The sequence below is a fragment of the Trichoplax adhaerens genome, genomic scaffold (genome assembly GCF_000150275.1).
Source record: "Trichoplax adhaerens TRIADscaffold_22 genomic scaffold, whole genome shotgun sequence".
Lineage (NCBI taxonomy): Eukaryota > Metazoa > Placozoa > Uniplacotomia > Trichoplacea > Trichoplacidae > Trichoplax > Trichoplax adhaerens.
The window spans coordinates 675419-697289 of record NW_002060963.1 but is presented as its reverse complement, the minus strand read 5'-3'; the positions used below and the strand labels follow the sequence as shown (position 1 = coordinate 697289).

Below are 21871 nucleotides of genomic sequence, written 5' to 3'. Positions count from 1 at the left end.
ATTACGACGACAAAGCTATAACATTTTCTTAATCCTAATGTTCAACAGGTAGTTTTTACCTTAGCAATTTCAGACATGCAGTCATGGAATTCTTTACATCCAATCCCAAAATATCAAGTGCCTTTGCGATTGTCTTAATGTACGCTCATTTATACACGCTAACTTAAAGATTATCGAGGCAAAAGAAAAATGAATAAGAGAATCCTGGAGAATAAACAATGCTAGCAAACAATTGGACGTTACTTATGTCTCTACATCGAATTAATTAAAATATGTAAAGAAAAAAATGAGCTTTACCAATGAGATTTTAGAGTAAAATTTGAAAATTACATTCAAGGAGAAATGTCGCTTCTGAAATGATTTGACAATGATCAGTTAGTGGGCCGATTAAGTCTAATTACGATGGAATCTATGATATTATTACAAACTCAAATACTATTAAGTATAGCACTTTTCTTCACCTTTTCCCATTTTTTTTCTATTATTGACAATATGTGCAAACAATGATATTGATTATTTATTGTCTTTATAATAATAACATGATGCCCTACTATAACTGAAGGATTATTGCCAGAAAAGATTTACATTAAAATGCTTGCGCATTGTTTTATCCTCCTTTAGCATAGTATTTTCCCTTCCGTAGTCAAATAGAGTTTAGCCATACTCCCTTAAATCAGATCCATCACTTTTCAATCCGCTACTTAATCGAGCGTAAAGTATACTGTTATGGGAAAGGTCATCACGACCCTATAGACTAAAACTACCTTCTGATAGTTTGTTTTTGGCTTATTACTGTGCAGCGAGGAGTAAATGGAACTGTATTTGATGGCAAAGTTACTCTATTATTTATTTATTCAGTCCGTTGATTTCTTTGACTTAATTGTCTTTTGTTACTAATTGCGATGTTAAGTCATATAATGTAGAGGGTGCAACGCTTTAAAGTGCATGCTGCGATGACTAATTAATCCGCCAGGCATAGCTTGCCAGGTATATGCTATTGCAAAATTTGACTATTCGGCAATGGATAATGTTGCTCGCTACCATCGTCGTTGTAGATCACTGCAATAGTGTATGGAATGTGATTTTCACACGTTGTATTTCTAACTGTAAACCGGAAGTGATTGGCAACGGATATATAAAAGATGGATGTATAAAACTGATTTCGATCTATAATTACATAACTTTATTGCCATAATGATCAGTCTATAAACATTTACTTTACTGCGTTTAGCATCAATAAGCAATTAGGGAATCATCAGAGATTGCCTCTTATTTACTTTGTGCTATTTGCCACCGAAAACACTTTTGTAAGTTATTGCCTGTAATGATGGTCACTTCAACAGTAAGGAAATTCAGGTAGAGTTTCAATAATCTTTATGAGAATTTTGTAATATTACTTCATCTATAAAATGCAGTGACTGCTTTCATCGAGAGTATCATGTTGTGTCGGCTACAACTATAAAAGTTATCAGCTTTCAACTGATTGCGTTTATATATTACCCAGTTATATCTACCCGCAGATTTACGTTACGAAATAATCACACTATCCTTCCATCATTGCCTAATTTGATCATTGCGACATCAATGTTGATAGCTACTAATTTAGTCATAATTTTAATTTCATATTTCCGATGTTGGCAATATTTGCATCTATATTTTATGTCTCGCAAATACAAGTACAAGTATTAGTTCGAGATGGGATTTCATATATTATTGTATCGTAGTGTACTTGTATAGGTCTGTAAATAAAGGAATAGTTTTATGATTGTGAGATAGAAATTGCTACGGTCCAGCTTATAGCTCTTTCATTGCTAATTGGATCATGTTATATAAGTGCAGATAGGTTACCATTAGGCTGACTGCAATTTTTGCAATATCGTCGATACATACGGTTATTCCATGCGTTGCGATTACGATTATCATTCGTATTAAAAGAGCACACCTTCATTTTATTGAAGAACACTATGTGTAGTGCTACTGCGGAATGGGTCATTTATATTTATTTTGCATAATATGATGAATAATTGTCGTATTTCATAGCTAGACTCCTATAATACACTACCAACATACATGTAGGAGGCAATACTGCTGAAAAAATGTTTTAAGATATTATACAGTACCATGCACGTAGCGTTGATTCCTACCGCATAAATAGGACGTACGTGGCGAGTTAATTACTATTTTTGATAGCATTATCATAGCTGATACTTTTTTGTGGAAGATTTTCGTGAGCTGTAAACTGAGGAGGTTATTATTTGTGGTTAATGCACTAATTCATAAGAATAATCGTAGCATATAAAATAGTTGCACAGAATATTAATAAAATTAACCACTACCTATGCTACACTGTAATAAATATCTATCTGTCCAGGAATTACTAAACGTTAAGTGGCGGTAGTCCGTAGAGCTCATGCAATGTGGATCAATAATAAGATTGTTTATTAATGAATTTATTAGATACAGCTGTAAATAACATTGTACAGGCTGCAAGAAATTATTTTCCAAAGGCATATTCAGTAATATGAGTGTAGTAATTGACTACAGTGACTATTAATTTACGGTAGTATCCGCAAAAAGTAAAGTAAGAAATGTTGTCGAACGAATTACAGACTATAAAGAACTATATATAAATTTTTACAGGAACAATCACTTGCTAGCTAGTTTAGAGTTATATTGATGATACTATCCATTTCTGAATAATGTATCTATTACATATCCTCAAATTAAAGATGTGAATAACGTGATATCAGTCTATATGAAGTAATATTTTCTTCATACCTTACAGTATATATCCAATACACTTGCACATCAGAAATTTTTCATAAAATCTATATATCTTATTATACTTTCTAATTTACTGATATGGCTAAAGGTTGAAAAATAGGTATTACTGTATACCACCGGGTAACGGTACAATATCACTACAAATCTTTAGCTGATTTAAAGATTAACAAACCGGTCGCACGATGAATCATTCGTGAAAGTAAACGGTAGTTTAGAATAGTAAAGAAATGCGGGTAAAATAACGCAAGTCTCTTACTAGGATTTATTGACTGTATAGCATTAATATTTATATGTACAGGTGATCATTATGCACAAGGACAAAATGCTATCTCAAGAAACGAGAATTTAACACCAAATCCGCTGCGCACAATAAAAGAATGGTACAAACGACAACAGATATGCATACTAGATCATTGTTTTCGGTTATCATTATAAGCTGTCTAAAAGCAAAACATAGAGAAGTCCTACATATTACATTGTGAGCTGATTCAACTTCTGAGGTCAATAGTAAGGGGTTAAAGATTGCCATAATTTTACCAATTTGTAAGATAGTGAGCAGTTATGCAATACTTCAATTCTCCGAGTCATATCATTAATATCAGTTAAGCCATCAACTTTTAAATATATTCTCTATAATGTATATAATATATATATAATATCAATACTGGATCCATAATACTCACACAATGACGTACTATCGCTACTACACATCATTCCGTACTATTGTTTATCTTATTGATACTTGAAATTGTTTATTAATACTACTGTAAAAATCATGCACGTATTTCTGAATAATCACGAAGCATCAAATGACGTAGCAAGCAGCAAGCAGTTGCAATTGTATCTTGGTCTGCCAGTCCTATTTTAAGAAAATTATCGGGGTGCTATCAAACATCCTGACCATCTACATAGTAAATTGCCGAGTATAATCATATTCGATGGTAGGAATAACAGCTTGAACAAATTTCAAAAATATAACTAGATACACATGAACACCGAGTTCATGGCCACCATCTTGCACTGTTTGTATAATTTTTTTCATAACCTCAGCATGACGACAAGGGTGTACAGATGCCATTGTAGAATTCAGTAGATGAGGATGACTTTCCATGGTAATGGTTTTTTTGGCGTGATCTTGACTAAAATCTTCATACATTTCTTCTACCTTCAATGGTTGACGATGCTCATCGTAACCAAACAACCACAAACGTGGTGTCTGATAATATTTATCGTAGGTTATATGCAAATCGTAAGTTCGCGTTTGTAAAATACCTCCATCCGCTGCAGCACCATCAATGGCGCTAGCGTTTAACTCTGTAGAATCTTTAGTGACCAAAGTAGCATTATCATCATCTAACAATCCGCTCTCTTCGAAAGCTTCCATATCTTCCGCTTCTTCATCATCATCATCATCATCACCATCGTCATTATTTGTATTTCCATCAGGTCCATCACGGCTGACATCTAAGAAAAATTGGAATAGGCTTGTTTTATATGCGGCCAACTACTATTTAAGTCCTTGAATCTAGTAGCTGAGGTATTAGTATCAGACAATCATTGTACTCAACATGGTACTTGATTTGAGATCTGCTCTACTGTATATTAAATTCTAAGATAATTTTGATTATAAGATATTACGATTAAGTAGAATATTTCCTCATCAGCAGTACATACATCAAGTAATATCACAATTATGCATGTCCAATACGGCCGATCATAGCAACAATAAACGAATTCATTTTAGAGTACAATAAATTGGAGCGTTACTATCTATCCAATGCGATTCATAAAGGGCCACTAACGACGTGCTGAAAGTATTTGTGTAAGCTAATGTGTCCGTATGTTGATTACTTACTACTTTTAGATTTCGTGGTTGTTAACTTGCACGTTTACAACGTCAATGCATACCCTACATAATGTAATTGAGTCTTTAAAATCTGTTAATTACGCTCGCTCGTTTATCAAGGATACTGCTGATCCATTATATCTTTAATTTTATCTCATCAATATTCTATTCGTACATCTTCTTTGTGTCTATTTCGCTACATTTTAGATACTTGATCGTATTCTCCAGTTTGGATCTACATAAGATGCAGGCTTTACAAATATCGGTAAGTTAGCGTATCAACTAACTAGCGAACTACAAATGAAAAAATTGTACGGCTTTAACTAATCGACGCTAGTAACAGGGCTAAATTGAATTACTATCTAAAGTACTGATCGATAATTAATCATACAGGTTTACTGATTAGTTGCATATTCTTTTGTATGTCTTACAGCGAACCTTGTATTTTAAACTGCTTGCTGTAATGTCCTCAATCATCCATTGCTACTAAAGGATTGCTATTAATGAATGAAAATACCTAAATAATGTGAAAATGCAGTTTTCTTGTGTATAGTGATAGTAAGATATCGCTTAAAGTCCTTCACCTAATTTGCCTAAATCAATTATTCAATCTTAATTTGTCTGTTTATTCATATTAGGATCTAATTACGATCGCTTTATTATTATCTTACCGTACAGTAGATCAATCAGCCTAGTCGACTTATACTGGTTAGTATAGTGTAAATTAATGAAACACACGCTATTCAAAATACGCGTACATCTATCTCCAGTAGATCTAGTAGAGTCTACGTCAGTAAACTGTACATCTGACAACCCTATTTTGATTGTAAAAGAATTCAACCATAGGACTATTACTACACTATCGTATGGAAAGGAGAACAGCATAGCACAAAACTCGAATACTGTACTGTATACGCGTCTATCCATCGTTTATTCACGTCTGAATCCATTTGGTAAAATTGTATTCAAACATATTCAACGCAATACAGTGGTGGCGAAAGTCCGTTCAGCTCAAGATCGTGTAAAGAGTGAATGAGTATAAGGATAAGATTCCTTTGACATACCTTTACGATTCTCTAACGATATATTGACTATTTGATCTTGTAAGGCAGAAAGGGGAGCATCATTGGCTGCAGTGGCTCCCAACGTATCGCCCAATTGGACATTATGATGTGTATCGATCCAACCACCAATTTCACTATCCTCTTCTACTATAGTTTCATTCTCTTCAACATATTCCATGTGTTTACAACGTCGGTAACATGGAACATTACGTGTAATTAGAAATTGTTTTTCTCGCGGTAAATAAGACTTCATTTTACTCTCTTCGCCCGATGTCCATTGCCATGTTGGACATTGATGGACAAGGTAATCACCAGCAGCAACAAATTCTTCCGGAGTGATCACCCCCGTCTCACGAAATTTTGACTCTTTGAGTACTGGTGTTAAGAATTGTGCAGTCGCTAGAGCATTGCTCTTTAACGAATGAATCATTCTTTCCATCATCTTGCTGACTTTCAATGGAGCCTTGAGCAGAGTGAAAAGAAGAAAAAAAAACTGCAGGCTAATGGCGGTCTTGAAAATAGAAGATGACAAAGATGGCCTTCTGACAAGAGTCACGTGACCCGAGTCAGGTGACGTGGTTAGGCTTGTACTAGGCTACCAAGTACTGTAGTTACTGTACAATGTGGACGGGCTAATTTCTATGATTTTGGTGCAAACAGATAGATTAAATTTTTTTTTTTTTTTGGACAAATTTTATATCAGTCTATAGCATTTGCTCTTTAACGAATGAGTTATTCTTTCCATCATCTTGCTGGCTTTCAATGGAACCTTGAGCAGAGTGAATAGAAGAAAAAAACTGCAGGCTAATGGCGGTCTTGAAAATGGGAGATGACAAAGATGACCTTCTGACGCGTCTGTTCCTGCACTAGCCTACCAAGTACTGTAGCTACTGTACTACGTACTGTACTGCGGTAAATACAGTACTGTACAGTACGGAAGTCCAGGACACAGTACAATATACTGTAGTGTGTCCATGTACACTGAGGTGACCAAGCCAAAATGGGCAGCAGCCTGATCAATTTTCTGGTCATTCTAGTAGTAGTCCATGGTAATATTGAAATCGTGCATTAAGAGTGTGCCATACTGTACAAAATCAACGTAACAGCTAGAGATTGCAAATGGTGGAAAAATTTTAGTTTATTTTTTACCCCGTGGTAGCTCATTCGTGACCACACTGGTCTCGTTTATGAAGAGAAAAGTCCCGTAAATCGATGGTCTAGGTTTCAACTAATTTAGTTATACTGTAATATATATAGATGAGTTTGTAAGGCAAGGGTAATCTAATACGCTAAAGGCTACTTTTGATAGTATTTGAGCTTACTGTAAATTACTGCTTTTACACCAATGCATTCCAAAAATAGGCGATCATGACAGTACGGTAGAGCATACCGTGTAGCTGATAACTATGCATTATATTATAGATCTAATTTTATTTTCCACTTTCAGATGACGTGCAATATCGTACTGTAGCTGTATAGCATACCCGTATACACACATAATATGTTTGATAGGCAAATAAAGCCCGGCTACAAACTGAAATGATTCACTTGTGTCGGCAGTACATAGGCTTGGAGTAGTGAGACAGCAGTGGTGACAATGTATGGCGAGTTGGCCACAATAAACACGAACCAGGTATCATAAAAACATAATTTATTCGAAACTGAGGAAATACGCAAAAGTGATCGAGATGAACAGTTAGATACAATATGACGTTCCAAGTTTATACCAACGTTTATGGAACTCAAAGGCCACATATACATTTAAATGATAGTACAGAAATCAAAGGTTAAGACATGTCAATGTGCTAGGTATTACAAATCTTTACACTTATTAATATGAAAGATGCAATATAATATAGAACTATCGAACTCGGTTTGATTGCATTTAATAGTCATCAGTTAGTTATTAATCGTCATCGTCAAGATCCTCTTCCATGGCATGCTGGAAATATTTTTAAAATTAAAAGTTATTGATCACAGAGAACAAAAGATAGTTTATCCAATAACGTTGGCAAACTTAGTATTGCATTATATTAACACAATATTTCTTACCTTAGCTAGCCTGATAGCCTCACTAGCGATATCTGCAGGTACTAGCTGATGTTCACCGTTAGTAGCTAGCAAATTTGAATAAAAAAATTAGCTGATGCTCACTTTCAAACAGTCAAAAATGAAGCAGTTAGCAATTAACAAACCTTTGCATACCCAACTTAACTCTAATTCAAAGAGTTTGTCTTTAATTTCATCGTGGACAACATAAATACTACATGAAGTTAAGTTCAATATTATAGAACAATATATTATGTAATTTAATACCATAATTCTGATTTTACTGCAGGATACATTCTAGCTATTTCTTTAACTATTTCTTCACATGTCATATCGTTAGCCTATGAAATAGATGGTGATATAAAATAGAATCATTACTAGTGCAGTGAATCGACTTCAATAAAGAATGTCAATATTATAGCTGACGGCAATAAGAAAATCAATCAATCGAGGGCGTGAAAGCGATATATAATTTATCAGTGTACTACAATATGTATGCAAGTATTGTTGTACCTTAATTTTCTCTAGCTCCGTTTTCACTGCTTGCTTGGCTTTTCCTGCAGCACAGGCACGATAGCCCTAAGATAAAATAGCGATTACATACTTAGGCATTAAGTATATAGTAAATAAGGCAATAGGATCAACGTAAAATGCTACTGTAAGGATCGCCAATTTGGAATTTACCCAATATAATCCGGATGGTTCGATCATATACAGTTCTGGGCCATACGCTTCACTATACGATGCCAGTACGGCACTAAATGTAAAATATTATATCGTATTTGTTGAAATGTCAGCACAATGGTTACAACGCTCTTATCAGTTGATAATTAACTAACCTAACGCCAAAAGGACGAACAGAACTATATAACGTGTATGCGTGGATGTAGCTTGCAACTCGGTTAACCAATTGCTAATAGCAAAATTAAAAAATAGTTCATTACAGCTATAAAGCAGGATAATACTACCATCATAAGTTACCTACCTTTAAGGGAACATCTGAACCATAATTTTGCCTATACTCAGAAGCTTCATCACGAGCGATACTTACAACCTTTTCAATAAATGCATCAATATGATTACAGTGAAAAACCATTTAGAAAAAGAGTCAAGTTAAGAAGATAATTAAATCCTTACCTTTCTACCATCCGCTTGAATACCTGCAAATCCCTAAATAAGAAATGACAACCGAACTTACTTCACTGTAAAGCGTGTATTACTTAAAAAAGAGTTCAATACTACTATGGCATGTAAACGCCATAGAGTACAGAAAGAGTTAAAATTAATTCATAAACATTTATCCACGACGAAAATAACTTACCATCCCAACATGTCGATCAACGTTGTAAATCTTTTGATTGCTGGATTTTTCGTGTAATCTGGAAGATAATATCTTTTCTACACCGATGACGACACCGTCTTTGCATCGAATCGCTATAATTGACCTAGCATAGGAATCCAAATTATTGTAAGCATAGATAATACGACCGATAATTTTTACGGTATCCTTAAACAGTATATAAAGTATTACCCGCTACTTTCCACTGCTTTAGCTGCGTATTCAACTTGAAATACCCTGCCATCTGGTGAGAATTGAGAAGCGGAAAGATCGTACTGAAAATAACAAGTATGATCATTACGGCTACTATCAATGTTGAATACGTAACAAGATGTAACAAAGACAACGGTGGCAAAATTACAATCCATGGTTTAGATAGGTCTTTAGGGTTTCAAATAATTCAAAGCTGCAATTTGTGGAATAACGACGTAATATACTTAAGTAACTTCATGATCAAGATAAATCATAGCATTCTAGCACTATTCAGCGATCTATGTGTATGTACCGTACAGTATACACTTTGTCATCAACTATGCTTGACCACAATCTAGTTGTCAAGATGAGACAGTATATATATAATACAGCCAAGTTACAGCAGACCTTGCCACTGAGAATTCATGAATAAGTTCTCATAATGAATAAAATTGTAGGTTGTACTCCAAGCTTACATCATTATTCTGCACTACCAAACTACATTCAAGACTTTCTCTTTTTGACAAGTACATGTGTATTGCAGAATTTTGAAAGAATATGACTACTTGAATATAGTATAGCTTAAGATTTAAGCGTATCAATAAGTATGAGTTTGTCTATAGTAGCAGCGCTACAAAGAAAGTAATAGAAGAGAAATTTTCAATTTAATAAAACGCTGTATGAATCGATATGATTGAGTTTATGGTGAATACTAACCGACTACCCGTATGTTGTACATGTCATGAATTCTGGAATAAAACTAGTTTACTCTCCATTGAATAAAGTATACTAATTGCTAGAAATAATTACAATGTCCGCTAAAGTAGGACCAAACTCTCCATAAACTATAAAATTTCTCCATCACTCCTGCGGTCGTTGATGACAAAAATGATGTCAGGGTGACCATTCTTGATGTAGAAATTCAACTACTGCACAATATCGAATACAAGTTGAATATTGCTGTGCAAGTTACGTAAAACATCGATCGATCCGAAGGTTAACACATATAACTAGGCTAGATTATACTGTATAGCATGTACCCATTGAATGATACTACACTCAAATAGACGTCGCCTCTTCAGTATCCATATTCAACATCGTCGTTACTGAGCCCCTCTCTCCCTTTACTGTGCCTTCCATACTTCTGCTAAAACTATGACGACGATTCATAAAACCAACTGATAAGATGGCGCAATTGAGAAAATGTATCCATCAATTGAATCATTCCAATATTTTCCAATACAAGAAGAACATAACTTACTCCTGTACCAATAGAGCTCATCCTTGCTATCTACTTTGAATAACTTCGATCCCTAGAAAAGAGAAAAGGACTTTCTTTTTTGCCACAGCAAGATGAGTCGACAAAAGAAGAGCAGCGCTTTCCAACTTGCTTGCCAGCACTAGTCCTATAGTATAGAAGGCCATCGACTGTACTGTATGCAGGCTTTTCTGTTTCCAAGAACGTACGGTACGTACGGTACAGACGTACAGACCAAGCTCGCCATGAAGGGAAAAATCCTCCATTACTATGACGGTGAATGTGTACTAGTACTGTATCAACGCTGTTGCCATTGTTCATTACAGTACCATACTACTGCAGTTGGGCTTTGAAACGATGTACTGTACTGGAGTCGTGACTACAGGATGGACGGACTTTTCCTACCAGGTAGAGCTGAAAATGCCGAAAAATAGTTACTCACAGTCAGTACACATCTTTCCGTGTCTGTTTTTGAAATCACTGGTATTAATTTGAATAATATTGATGATCTAAATTGACTGCTTCTAAGCAGAGCTTAGTGACAGGCAATGGAATGCAATGTCATATTACTTAATGTAGAAAAAAATCAGTCCATAAAGGAGTTGCAGGTCTAGTGGTAGTACTGTACTGTAGAAGAAGACCAAGACTGGTCACTTTCGGGCGGACAGACGACAGACCTTGAAGGCCTCATCTCCTCCAAATATTGTGCCAAACACTTCGTTATGACACTACTTTAGTATGCACACGGTCGATTTTGAATTGGCTGATGTTTTCTAAACGAAGTGATATCCCATTAAATCTTAAATCTTATTATCTGTTACAAAGCTCTGCTTGAAAATAGTTCCATAAGATCCTAAACGCGAATTCAATTAGTACCAGTGATTTAGAAACAGAGCATGGAAGATCCATACTAAGTGCAGTAGTCATTTTTCCATAGTAACGGCTTCATATGGTAAGGGAAGTCCGCCTGTCCGAGAGTCATGAGTCTACAGTACTGTACATTGTGTACAAGTGTACTTGTACTGTACACTGTACAGTGTACAGCAGAGGTCCACGAAAATAAAAAGACAGCTATACAACGTCTGTACCGTCCGTACCGTACTATGCTTCGATTACTATTCGTTGCCTTGGAAAGCAAAAGTTGCTGAGAAGACTTTTTTTTGCTTTTAATTTGCAACATCTTGCACAAACGCTAGGCTACTCTTGTGAAATCTTTGAAACGGTGGTGACAGCAGTAGTATTGCGACAGCCATGGCAGCTCATTGCAATGACGATAGCCAACATTTAGTGGAAATTTATACCAATGCAACACGGCTACATCAGGAGATAGAAACAACGGGCTTATCCAGTAGCAGCTCAGAGTATCAACAAATGGTAGCCGATTGCATAAATGATTTACACAAGGTGGCTGGTGTGATCAATCAGCTTGGACTATTTAGTAGGAATGAAGTGATTGATGATGTAACAACAGTTCAATTAGGTTATTTTATAGTCAATGCTTTACTAGCCGATTTAAATCTTAAATTGCAAAATTCGAACCTTCCCCATCATCGATTGCAAGCCATTCACAATGCCAAAACCCACATTGATGGTTACTTACAGTTATGCCGAGATTACAATCTTTATGAAGGAAATGACATGCAAGACAGCAACAAAGACGATCCATTACCATCAGATGACCAACTCAATAGCAAGCAATTGGCCATGGCACAATATAATAAAGATACAAAGACACGACAAGCAAAGATTGAGCGTTACCAACAACTTCAAGAACAGGAGAAGAAAATGAAAATAATCGAGAAATTAATGCAACAAGACAAATATCCGTTAGACGAAGAGACTATACGTCAACATAGAATTCTTCAAATTCAAAGCTGGATTAATAAGAGCTTAGATCAACTCGACTCAATACAATCAGAAATGAAAATATTACAACACATGATTAAGATGAAGAAAGACGGAAAAGATCCAATCACAGGTAGAATAAACCGTCTTCTCAGTCATACGAGCATACGAGTATACACTCGTATGCTCGAATGATGTTGCAGTGGTTGATCAAATGTCATCCCTCCAGCCGTACTTTTTTTAACTTACTTTTAGAGATATTTCTAATATCAGTAGCTTTAAATTATATACAACAGCTAAATATTTTCAATGTTGAATACAGAGTAGGATAAATTTTTCTTCAATAGTCGGTTATACAGTAAAATAGCCTAGATTACTATTTCGGTAAATACTCGTATAACAGACTTTCAACTTACATTTGCTAATTCTAGCGAGTATACCAAAAAATTGTATTCAAATTTTTGTTTAATACATAGAAAACTTGGATAAGAAAAGGCCAATACCAAATAAACCTATTGTAATTACACGTGAAATGATCAAGAATAAAGTATTTGGAGCTGGCTATCCTAGCCTCCCTACCATGAGTCCAGAAGAATATCTGGAAAAAGAAATACGTGAAGGGAAAGTCGTCTTAGAATATGACAAATGTAAGGGGTAGTAACATGCAACATGATGATGCTAAATTATTTAAGTAGATATTTATACAAGTCTTATCAAAGCTATATAATAAACTCATGATATGCGACTTGACAGTGCGTGTATATTTGCATCTTGTAGTGCTATACTTTCAGTTTGTCGCCGCTGTCATGGCTTTGTTGCCTACACGTTATTGCACAAAATGACGCTTTTTGTCCTTGATTTACATTTTTATGTCAAAAAGATATTTTTATATTAACTTGCCATGTAAATTTATTTTGGACTATAGCATTACAAACTAAGAAATCAAATAAGAGCGGTAACGATGAAGAAGAGGAAGACAATGAAGATAGTGATGATGAAGAGGCGCTTCAAAAGGCAAGAAAGTGGGACGACTGGAAAGATAATCATAAACGTGGATGGGGTAATCGAATGAATAAAGGATGATCATTGTGCTATGATTTAAATATAAGAATTATCCGATTAGAAAATGTTAATTGACTGATACTTACAAACATATTTAAATTTATTATATATTACACAGCAAGTACTGTAACGAATTGATCACGTCTGTATAGTAAATTAAAGATTTATGGTCGGTTTAAGTGGACTTTGCAACCAATACCGTGCATTTGTAGTTCGTTGTTATTTACAATGAGCTGATCTATAGGTTTCTTCACTAAAAATCTCCCATTTAAATGAATTTTCTTCGCTAAAGTTATATTAACTACAGAATTCTTTCGAACAAATTTTTAAATAAGAATTTTATGAGTTAGCTCTCATTCTTCCTATTACTGTATGTTATAACAACAGTTCTTTTGATCGCTATAGAATCATGACAGACTATTATATATCGGTATGCAACAAATCTTACAGGCTCTATACCTGTTGCTAATTATGACTAAGATATAATAATAATTCGATTTTGGTTAATAAAACATCGAAAGTTTTTCAATTGTAACCAGAACTGTAATTCGAGAATATCGACATTGTCGAATCACTGTACCTTGTTGTCTCATAAGATTACAGTACATGCTCGCCCATAAATGCCACGGTAATTTTTATCAACCAAAGCTACTATCAGACAAGTTGTCTGTGCTCTTATACGTGGTAGTCATTTATATCAAGTCAAACCCTGCATGTAAACAACATTGCTCCTTTCCAAGTACATTTGATACATCATTATGAAAGGCTATCAGGTTTCTATGATCTTACGTAACATGTAACATCTAATCCGGCATTTCTAGGCAGGACATAAGGTCAAAGTATTGAAGTCGATACAAGTACCTTAATTTATAGATATAGGAATTTTTATCCGTCAATGGAGTAATCATTCTCAAGAACACTAGTCGCTGCCTCTCAAAGAGATAATATCAACGCTGTCTTTTAATGAAGCTTTCATTGCATATATTATACAAAGATTAATGAAAGAGATCTATTACCGTAACCATAACGCAAGTGTACATGAATGCATTGTCGTAGTACAACATTGATGATAAACGGTAATATATGATACTTCCTGGACTTGACCCGAAAAAAATCGCTCACAAGTTGCGCCAAACAAATGAGAATTATAATTTAAGATACTTTCAATGATTAAAATCAACTTCGGAAATAATACATATGGAAGAAATTTAACATAAACAATATATAATTACAATATACAAATACTCAGAAGATCGTATTATAAATTTCATTAACTGCATAGACTCGCAGCATGTTAAAATCCATCTAATTGAGTGATTTCCATAAGAGCATCGTATCATCTCCATTATCTTTATATCAAACTTATTTTTGATACGTTGAATAGTAAAGATACTATTGAATACTTTAAATTGATACAAATTTTCTTCCATCGTAACAGCTTAATTAAAATAACAGAGACAATATGGACTACAAAACATCAGGCTATTGGTAACGGTATACATCCCGATATGTACGATTTGTAATACTAGAATAGCTCTTACTCATCAAAGTAATCATCAGCAATAAAAGTAGATGTTGACCAAAAATTACATTGTCACAACAAGCCTGATGTTAAACAAATTACGGTAGATAAGAAATGTTATTTACAGATTATACTTTCCTTTGAAATGGTTTACATAGCATACAAGCTTTTTTACGAACCGCTCCTTGTAAGTTTGCACAAAATTTATCAAATTTTGATTTAGGGCCTTACTAACATAATATTATGAAAGAAAACGGCAAGTGAATTCTGTAATAGCGGTAATACCGTATATTAAAATTGACAGAACGCCGTCTTAAATTACATTATACAGGCACCGGATGAAATATTACTGACTGTGTTCGTGAATAGCTAGAACTAATCGATGATCACTTCCGTCAAATCAAATAAACGTCCAATGTAATATCAATAAGGGACACCTATCTAGTACTTTCGCTTACGTTTACTTGTAGATTTATAGTATTCGTCAGGCGTGTAAGCTTTATCTAATCCAAGTTTACTTAACTTAGTCTCATAAAACATAGATAATCTATTTCCAGCTCGTGCCTCTCTAGATCGTGGATTATTATATTCAGCACAATTTATAAATACTAAACGAACGTCAGTAGCAAACTCTCGAGGGTCTTTGTAGCGTATGCTACTAAGCTTTTTCTTGATAGTTTGAAAGTCCATCGGATTCTTAACAATTTCGTAATAGTCTGGCACCTGATATATTAAATCAATGCTGTATCAATATATCATACTATAATATACTTCATATTGCTACAGCAATAATCGTTGTTTACAATGATACTAACCTTATTCTTATCTACAGGTTGCAAAAATGGCCAACTGTCTCGATGCTCTTCTAAATCTTTAATTAATTCATGGCACTTTTTTAATTCAGTACTAAGTCTACTACCTTCAGAAAATGATGCTGATCTTTTGGCTCCAGCACGGAGCACCGGATTCTGGTTTTCCTTTTCTTTTTTTCTTCGGAAATTGTATCGCTGATTCGAAGAATTTGACGATGAAACACTGCCCGAGCGTCTCGTTCGTTTTCTTTGAGATTCAATCTTACTGCGACTACGTAGATTTCTTTTATTACTCTTATTAACTCTGATTGACAGGTCTTTATCATCATCCTGTGATTCCTGATATTCGTCACTTGATTCTTCACTTTCATCTTCTTCATCTAATTCTTCTACTACTTCTTCTTCTTCTTCTTCTTCTTCTTCTTCTTCCACTTCTTCTTCTTCTTCCTCTTCTTCTTCTTCTTCCTCTTCTTCTTCACTTTCATCCTCTTCGTCATCTTCTTCATTGTCTTCACTCTCTACTTCATCTTCGCTTTCACTTTCGTGATAAGAAACATTCTTTGCTTTAGTAGATCTTTGCTTTCGCACCTGCTTGCGAGGTTTGCAATCAGGACAATACCAATTTCCGGCAGGGATGGAGTTCAATGGTGGACGTAAACAGTACGTATGGTGTCCTCGATCGCATTCGTCACATAACAGCATTAATTCTGCATCACCCTTACGCCTACATATTCGGCATCTGGCGTTCAAAATCGATTTACTCCAAACAACAGACTTGTCTAAAGTCGCCAAATATATAAAAATTTGCGACAAGTTAGTAGTCAAAGACAAGGATTCTTGCCATCTTTCTAAATTAGTTTTACGAGGCACGTTTCGATCTTCCTCAGAGCTATCACGATCGCTGTTATCATCATTTCGAGTATCTTCTTTTTTAACTTTTTTCGGATCCATTCCAAGCGGTGACTTAAGGTATTTTCGTTGTATACTGGCTTCTATTTGCAATAAACTTTCAGCGAATTGTTTAACAATTGGATTCATGTTGATATTTTCTGATGAGCCTAAGCCAGTATTAGATGAAATACTGTTGGCTGCTCCATGATTCACTCTATTTCCTGAAGTATTAAGAGGTTTATCGGGTTGAATTCCGCTATCACTGCATCCATTTGCTATACTGTCATCGCCATTAGCACTTTGTTTCATCATATCTGAAATCTCCAACTCTTCTATCTTTTCTCGCCAATCATCACGCCATTCACCGTCAATTCCACCTAAACCACCTTCCCATAAACGACACTCTAAATCTAACACTTCTTCTCGTAATGCATCCAACATAAAACTTTCAGCATCAACATTCTCTTCTTGAACGTGTGATAAACGGGATTTTTTATTTTCTGTACAAGTCTTACTTTCACTGGATAACTGTAAAGAATTTTGTAAGGATACATATTCACGCTGTAAAACTTTCTTTAATGCTCGCTCGCGGTGACCTCGTGAATTCAGTGCGTTAATCAAATTATCAAGATCTTTCACGGTCTTGTAGTATGACCAATAAAGTCTTTTACCGTTTTCATAGTAAGGATCTATAGATATATTTATCATAGATGATGCAGTTTCTGACTGTGAATTGTCATTCTTTACTACCATTTCATGATCTCCAACAATAGGAGGGTTATTATCACTGCCCACTTTTAATTCGCTGCTGTCATTATCGAGAATTCCGGGTTCTCTCTTTACAGCTTCCATTTTACTATCAGTTTCAATCGTTTCAGTTATTTCTGCAGCTTGAATATTTTCTGCCTTTCGAATAACCTCGTCAACTCTTACAGTATCTATAAAAAATTTTACAAATTATATTTATTATACAGTACAGTTCTATAGCAGATGTCAATAGTAGTGAATGTAAAGGAATCTTGTACGCATTCACTTTAATGAAACGCTAATACATATAATACAATTTAGAAACATAAATAAAATTACGTATATTTTCAAGATACCATTTTCTCTTTCATCGTCTTCTACTACTAGTCCTGGAAAGGTTTTGAAGACCCAATAACGTCTAAAGCTTCTATCTCGACCTAAAGGTCTAAGATTGATGATGGAAGTTATATCAGCAATTTCTTGCATTGTTTCTTTTATTCTTTCCTTTCTTTCTTCCTGGTCTTCTTCATCTTCAGAAGTATTACTTTCTTCGTCAGACATCCCATTTTCTTCATCTTCATCGTTACTCTTCTTGCATGGAACGTCAGCATCATCAGAGCTAGAATATGGATATAAATGTCGCCTATAGTCAACTCAGTACATCGACCATAAAATGTTAAATATCTTTTAATAAAAGTAACACTGTAACAAAAGGTAAAATTATCATACTGAGTTTCTTCTTTTTCACTTTGGTTACCATCCGTCTTTTCTAAATTAGTTTTCAATTTAGATTCTGCCCTTTTCCTCTGCTTGGCAGCTTCTTTTCTAGCTTGCCGCTGTTCGGCCCATTGGTCTTCCTTTAATTTGTGCTTTAATTCGCGATATTTTAACGTACACTCGTCAAGATAATCTCTGGTAGAGACTAACGTCAATAGTTGACCGCATAGGACTTCTAGGATTTCTAATTTATGTCGAGGTTCGAGATCATATAAATTTCCTACTGTCAACTTGCTTAGTAACTCAGGATTCTTTCGAACTAGTTCAGCAGCTGTAATATTTTAAGGTCAAATGATAACATATAACACTGTAAGAATGATGTAACATGCTACATAAAGCATATGATTAAAATTGAAATTACGACAATGACTATAAAGTATACCGGGATCATCAGTCGTCATATATCCTCCTCTTCGTTGCCATCGGTAACGAGCATCACCCATAGCGATTCTACAACTTGATAACAAGTGTAGCCGAAGCAATTCAGGACAAGTATAACAATCGAATTTAATCTCTCGGAAGGGTATTCCTTGTGTCAGACGGGACCAAGCATATCCAATACTTCCATCGATTGGCGCTTGATTTGAAGTACCTGAACAATGACAGCCTCATTAATGGTTATCTTTCTCTTAAATAATACAGAATATGGAATTAGCAGTTACACATATACCAATATACCAGCCTTACCTGCGGCGTCAACACCATCAATGTCTTCTTTTTCTCCAGGGGGTGAAACAACTTTTTGTATGCCATCTAGCTTAATTTCTTCTTCTTTTTCTTCTTCCTCTTCTTGATATTCTTTGACCAAATCACCCAATAAAAACTGAACTAAATCACTAAATAATCCATCTACCTCAGAACTACAAAGGGCCTTTTCTAGATTCTCTGCATACCAACAAAAATCAATCGTTTTGTTACAGAATCAATATTTCAACGTTTAAGATATAAAATAAACATACCAAAAGTTATCGGCATCGGTAAAGATTCACTTGCTGAAAAGACTTCATCGAAGCTATTTAAGAACTCTAACACCATTACAGCTTTTCCGAATAAGAAATTATCAATTACTTTTGTAGCACTACATGGTGTAGGCAAGATCTACAAACAGAATATAATTCAAGTTTAGCGTTGTTGTAAATTTTCATCCTCTATCATAAGTTTCTTAAAACCTGTAAATCATCGAGTTCCAGATCGTCGCGTGGTCTACTCCATTCTTCCATTCTTTGAGCTTGCAACTGCTTTTCTTTACGAAGACGGTCCCTTTCCTATGGATAACATAAAAACATTCCATTGCACATTACAGACTATTGCCACCTCCATGCATTAGTTTTTAAAGCGTTACTATAACTAAAAGGGCATGCCACGTTTTAATGTAGTTATCCCTAGTGTCCAATACAACAAATTGAAACGAACTCGTTTTTTTTCCAGTTTTCGTTCTAGTTTCGCTTCTTCTGCCATCTGTTTTCGTTTTTTCCTTTCCTCTTCCATTTCTAACTTTCTTCTTGCCTTATCTTCTGCCAATCGTTTTTTTTCTTCTTCTTTACGTTGTTTTTTTAAGGCTTTTAGTTCACTCTTACTCATAGCCGGAGATTGCTTATTTAAATTTAGTTTCTTTTTACTCTTCGGTTCCTTACCATCTCTCTAGAGAATGAAAGACAACAAACATTCTTTTAACGGCATAATCAGATAAGATCTCATACGTTAGTTCCTACAGGAATATTACAAAAGAAATACGAGCTCAGTAGTAATGAGGTAAGAATGTAAATGCTAACCTTTTTCTTCGAGGCCTTATCTCCCAGATTAGAAGTAGATGAAAACGGAGAATTTTTCGATATTGTTGGCGTGAGTGACTGTCTCTTCCCCACAGAAGAGACTAGCTTGCGTTTTTCTTTGAAACTTTCCGGTAAATTGAATTTTTTGATAAATTCATTCTGGGTAAATAAACGAATGAAATGGATATTAGTGTATACTATGTATAACACAAGTATATGTTCAATGAGACGAGATGGTTAATTTTTTCAATATTGCACTGACTTTCACGTAATACGGATGCTTTTCTGATGTTCTTCGACATGCAAATTTTACAAAGTGCCTCAGTTTATCCTTTGTTAAGACGCCTTTCTTGCGGCTAAATACATATCAAACAGTAATCATCAATCATTTTTCATAAAATAAATACTTGAACTGTTTACAGTTCATAAATAGTACATGGTAATGTAAAGATTTGCTTGCTTTCGTAAAGACATTGAGGTAAAATTTCGAAACTTACCTAATAGCAGAGGCATTACTGGTCATGACAATATCATCAGCAGTTAATCGAATTTCATATATATAGCGAGCATTTCGTTCAGTAATCGCTGTTTTTGCCTTATTCTTTTCATTGTCGTCATGATTATTATTGGAAGAGCTTTTTGGTACGTCATCAGTAACTAAATTAATGACTGTGACAGAATCTCGCCTACTTTTCCCATTTGGTGTACGTTCTACGCTGTTGTTATCGGAAGGGCCTTGGCTTTCAACAAATGACAGGCCCTTCTTGGCTATCGATAAATCGTCCGGAGGGATAGCGTTAACAATTTCACCTAAAACTCTAACAAAGACACGAAGGGTAACAATATAAGTGTTATTAATATTTTCAGATTGTTTTTATCACAAGATTCTATTCTAAATCAAGTGACAACTAAACCATACAATTTTCATAGTAAAGATCTTAGGGAAGTAATTAAAGTGCTATATGACGTAGTGTCGATTGTGTAGCTGAAACATTTTCAAAAATATGCAAAATTATCGCTTATCACTTTGTGAAATTACTGCTAACAACAACATTAGTTAATATCTCGAAAGAACAGAAATTAAACCAGGTTGGGAATTACTGTAATGTTGGGTTACCAAACACCGTTCATGATAATACTACAATTACACAAACATTCGCATAACAGACGCAGAGTTGGTGACAACCGCTGATGAATAGTCACCATGATAATCAGTAAATATGATATTGAAAGGAACGCAAGAAATAGGTAAACCTTGGGAACAATAATGGGACTTTCGATAACGTGAAGGATGGATGATTTAGTTAAAACTTTGTGCGGTCATAGCGAAATATTGATGAAATTGCACTCTAGAAAATACCACTTTTACTAGGTTAAATACGATATTAGGATCTTGAACTTACTTGTCGTCATTACGAGTAATTTCTACAACTTCTCCAGGGAAATAGCAATCTCGAATACGTATTAAAATTTCATCGATCAATTCTGTTGTACGGCTTCGCTTGATATTACCGATCAAGAGCAGTATCTGGCGTTGTAATACCTCTGGAAACGAGTCTAAATTCGCACGAGCAGCTTCCTCCGATTTGAGAGCTTCTTTGTAAGTTAAATTAGAGCGACCTGTGTATTCACATGTCCATACCATACTATTGCATAAAATGGTTCGATTGAAATAGGCTCTATAATGCAAAGAATGCCGATCCATTTCTGTTAGTACAGTATCTAAAAGCATCTTGTATAAACCGTATGATTTTATCATAATCATCATTATAATTAATAAATAATAATAAATCAGCGACATTAAAGATAATGATAATAGCTCAAGCGTAGCAATAATATTGTAAGATATTGCCATTCCCAATCCAAAAATAGGATCAAAAATGAAGCCTATCTAGCAATTCAATAAGCTCC

The 21871-nt window shown here is 34.8% G+C and overlaps 4 protein-coding genes across 4 annotated transcripts; 1 reads left to right on the top strand and 3 right to left on the bottom strand.

The window, feature by feature from the left end:
* Window positions 1-3688: 3688 nt before the first annotated feature.
* TRIADDRAFT_32195 (uncharacterized protein) lies at window positions 3689-6133 on the bottom strand (the record flags this gene model as incomplete). The annotated part of the gene is made up of 2 exons (XM_002117181.1): window positions 3689-4241; window positions 5712-6133. The coding sequence occupies 2 exons, from the start codon at window positions 6131-6133 to the stop codon at window positions 3689-3691; spliced, it is 975 nt and encodes a 324-aa protein (XP_002117217.1).
* A 1219-nt stretch (window positions 6134-7352) lies between these two features.
* Window positions 7353-10556, bottom strand: TRIADDRAFT_63422 (expressed hypothetical protein; the record flags this gene model as incomplete). Its single annotated transcript, XM_002117180.1, has 12 exons — window positions 7353-7636; window positions 7747-7811; window positions 7890-7957; window positions 8038-8084; window positions 8257-8322; window positions 8428-8500; window positions 8583-8656; window positions 8729-8797; window positions 8881-8913; window positions 9065-9188; window positions 9275-9357; window positions 10536-10556. The coding sequence occupies 12 exons, from the start codon at window positions 10554-10556 to the stop codon at window positions 7601-7603; spliced, it is 759 nt and encodes a 252-aa protein (XP_002117216.1). The 3' UTR covers window positions 7353-7600.
* A 1227-nt stretch (window positions 10557-11783) lies between these two features.
* On the top strand, window positions 11784-13460 carry TRIADDRAFT_32305 (uncharacterized protein; the record flags this gene model as incomplete). Its single annotated transcript, XM_002117231.1, has 3 exons — window positions 11784-12510; window positions 12854-13024; window positions 13303-13460. 3 exons carry the CDS (start codon window positions 11784-11786, stop codon window positions 13458-13460), a joined length of 1056 nt encoding a protein of 351 aa, XP_002117267.1.
* Window positions 13461-15402: 1942 nt separating this feature from the next.
* TRIADDRAFT_61269 (uncharacterized protein) lies at window positions 15403-21665 on the bottom strand (the record flags this gene model as incomplete). The annotated part of the gene is made up of 13 exons (XM_002117179.1): window positions 15403-15684; window positions 15777-17602; window positions 17768-18030; window positions 18141-18459; window positions 18571-18780; window positions 18876-19073; window positions 19148-19286; window positions 19358-19453; window positions 19602-19829; window positions 19961-20119; window positions 20223-20316; window positions 20458-20778; window positions 21364-21665. The coding sequence occupies 13 exons, from the start codon at window positions 21663-21665 to the stop codon at window positions 15403-15405; spliced, it is 4437 nt and encodes a 1478-aa protein (XP_002117215.1).
* Between the last annotated feature and the right edge of the window lie 206 nt (window positions 21666-21871).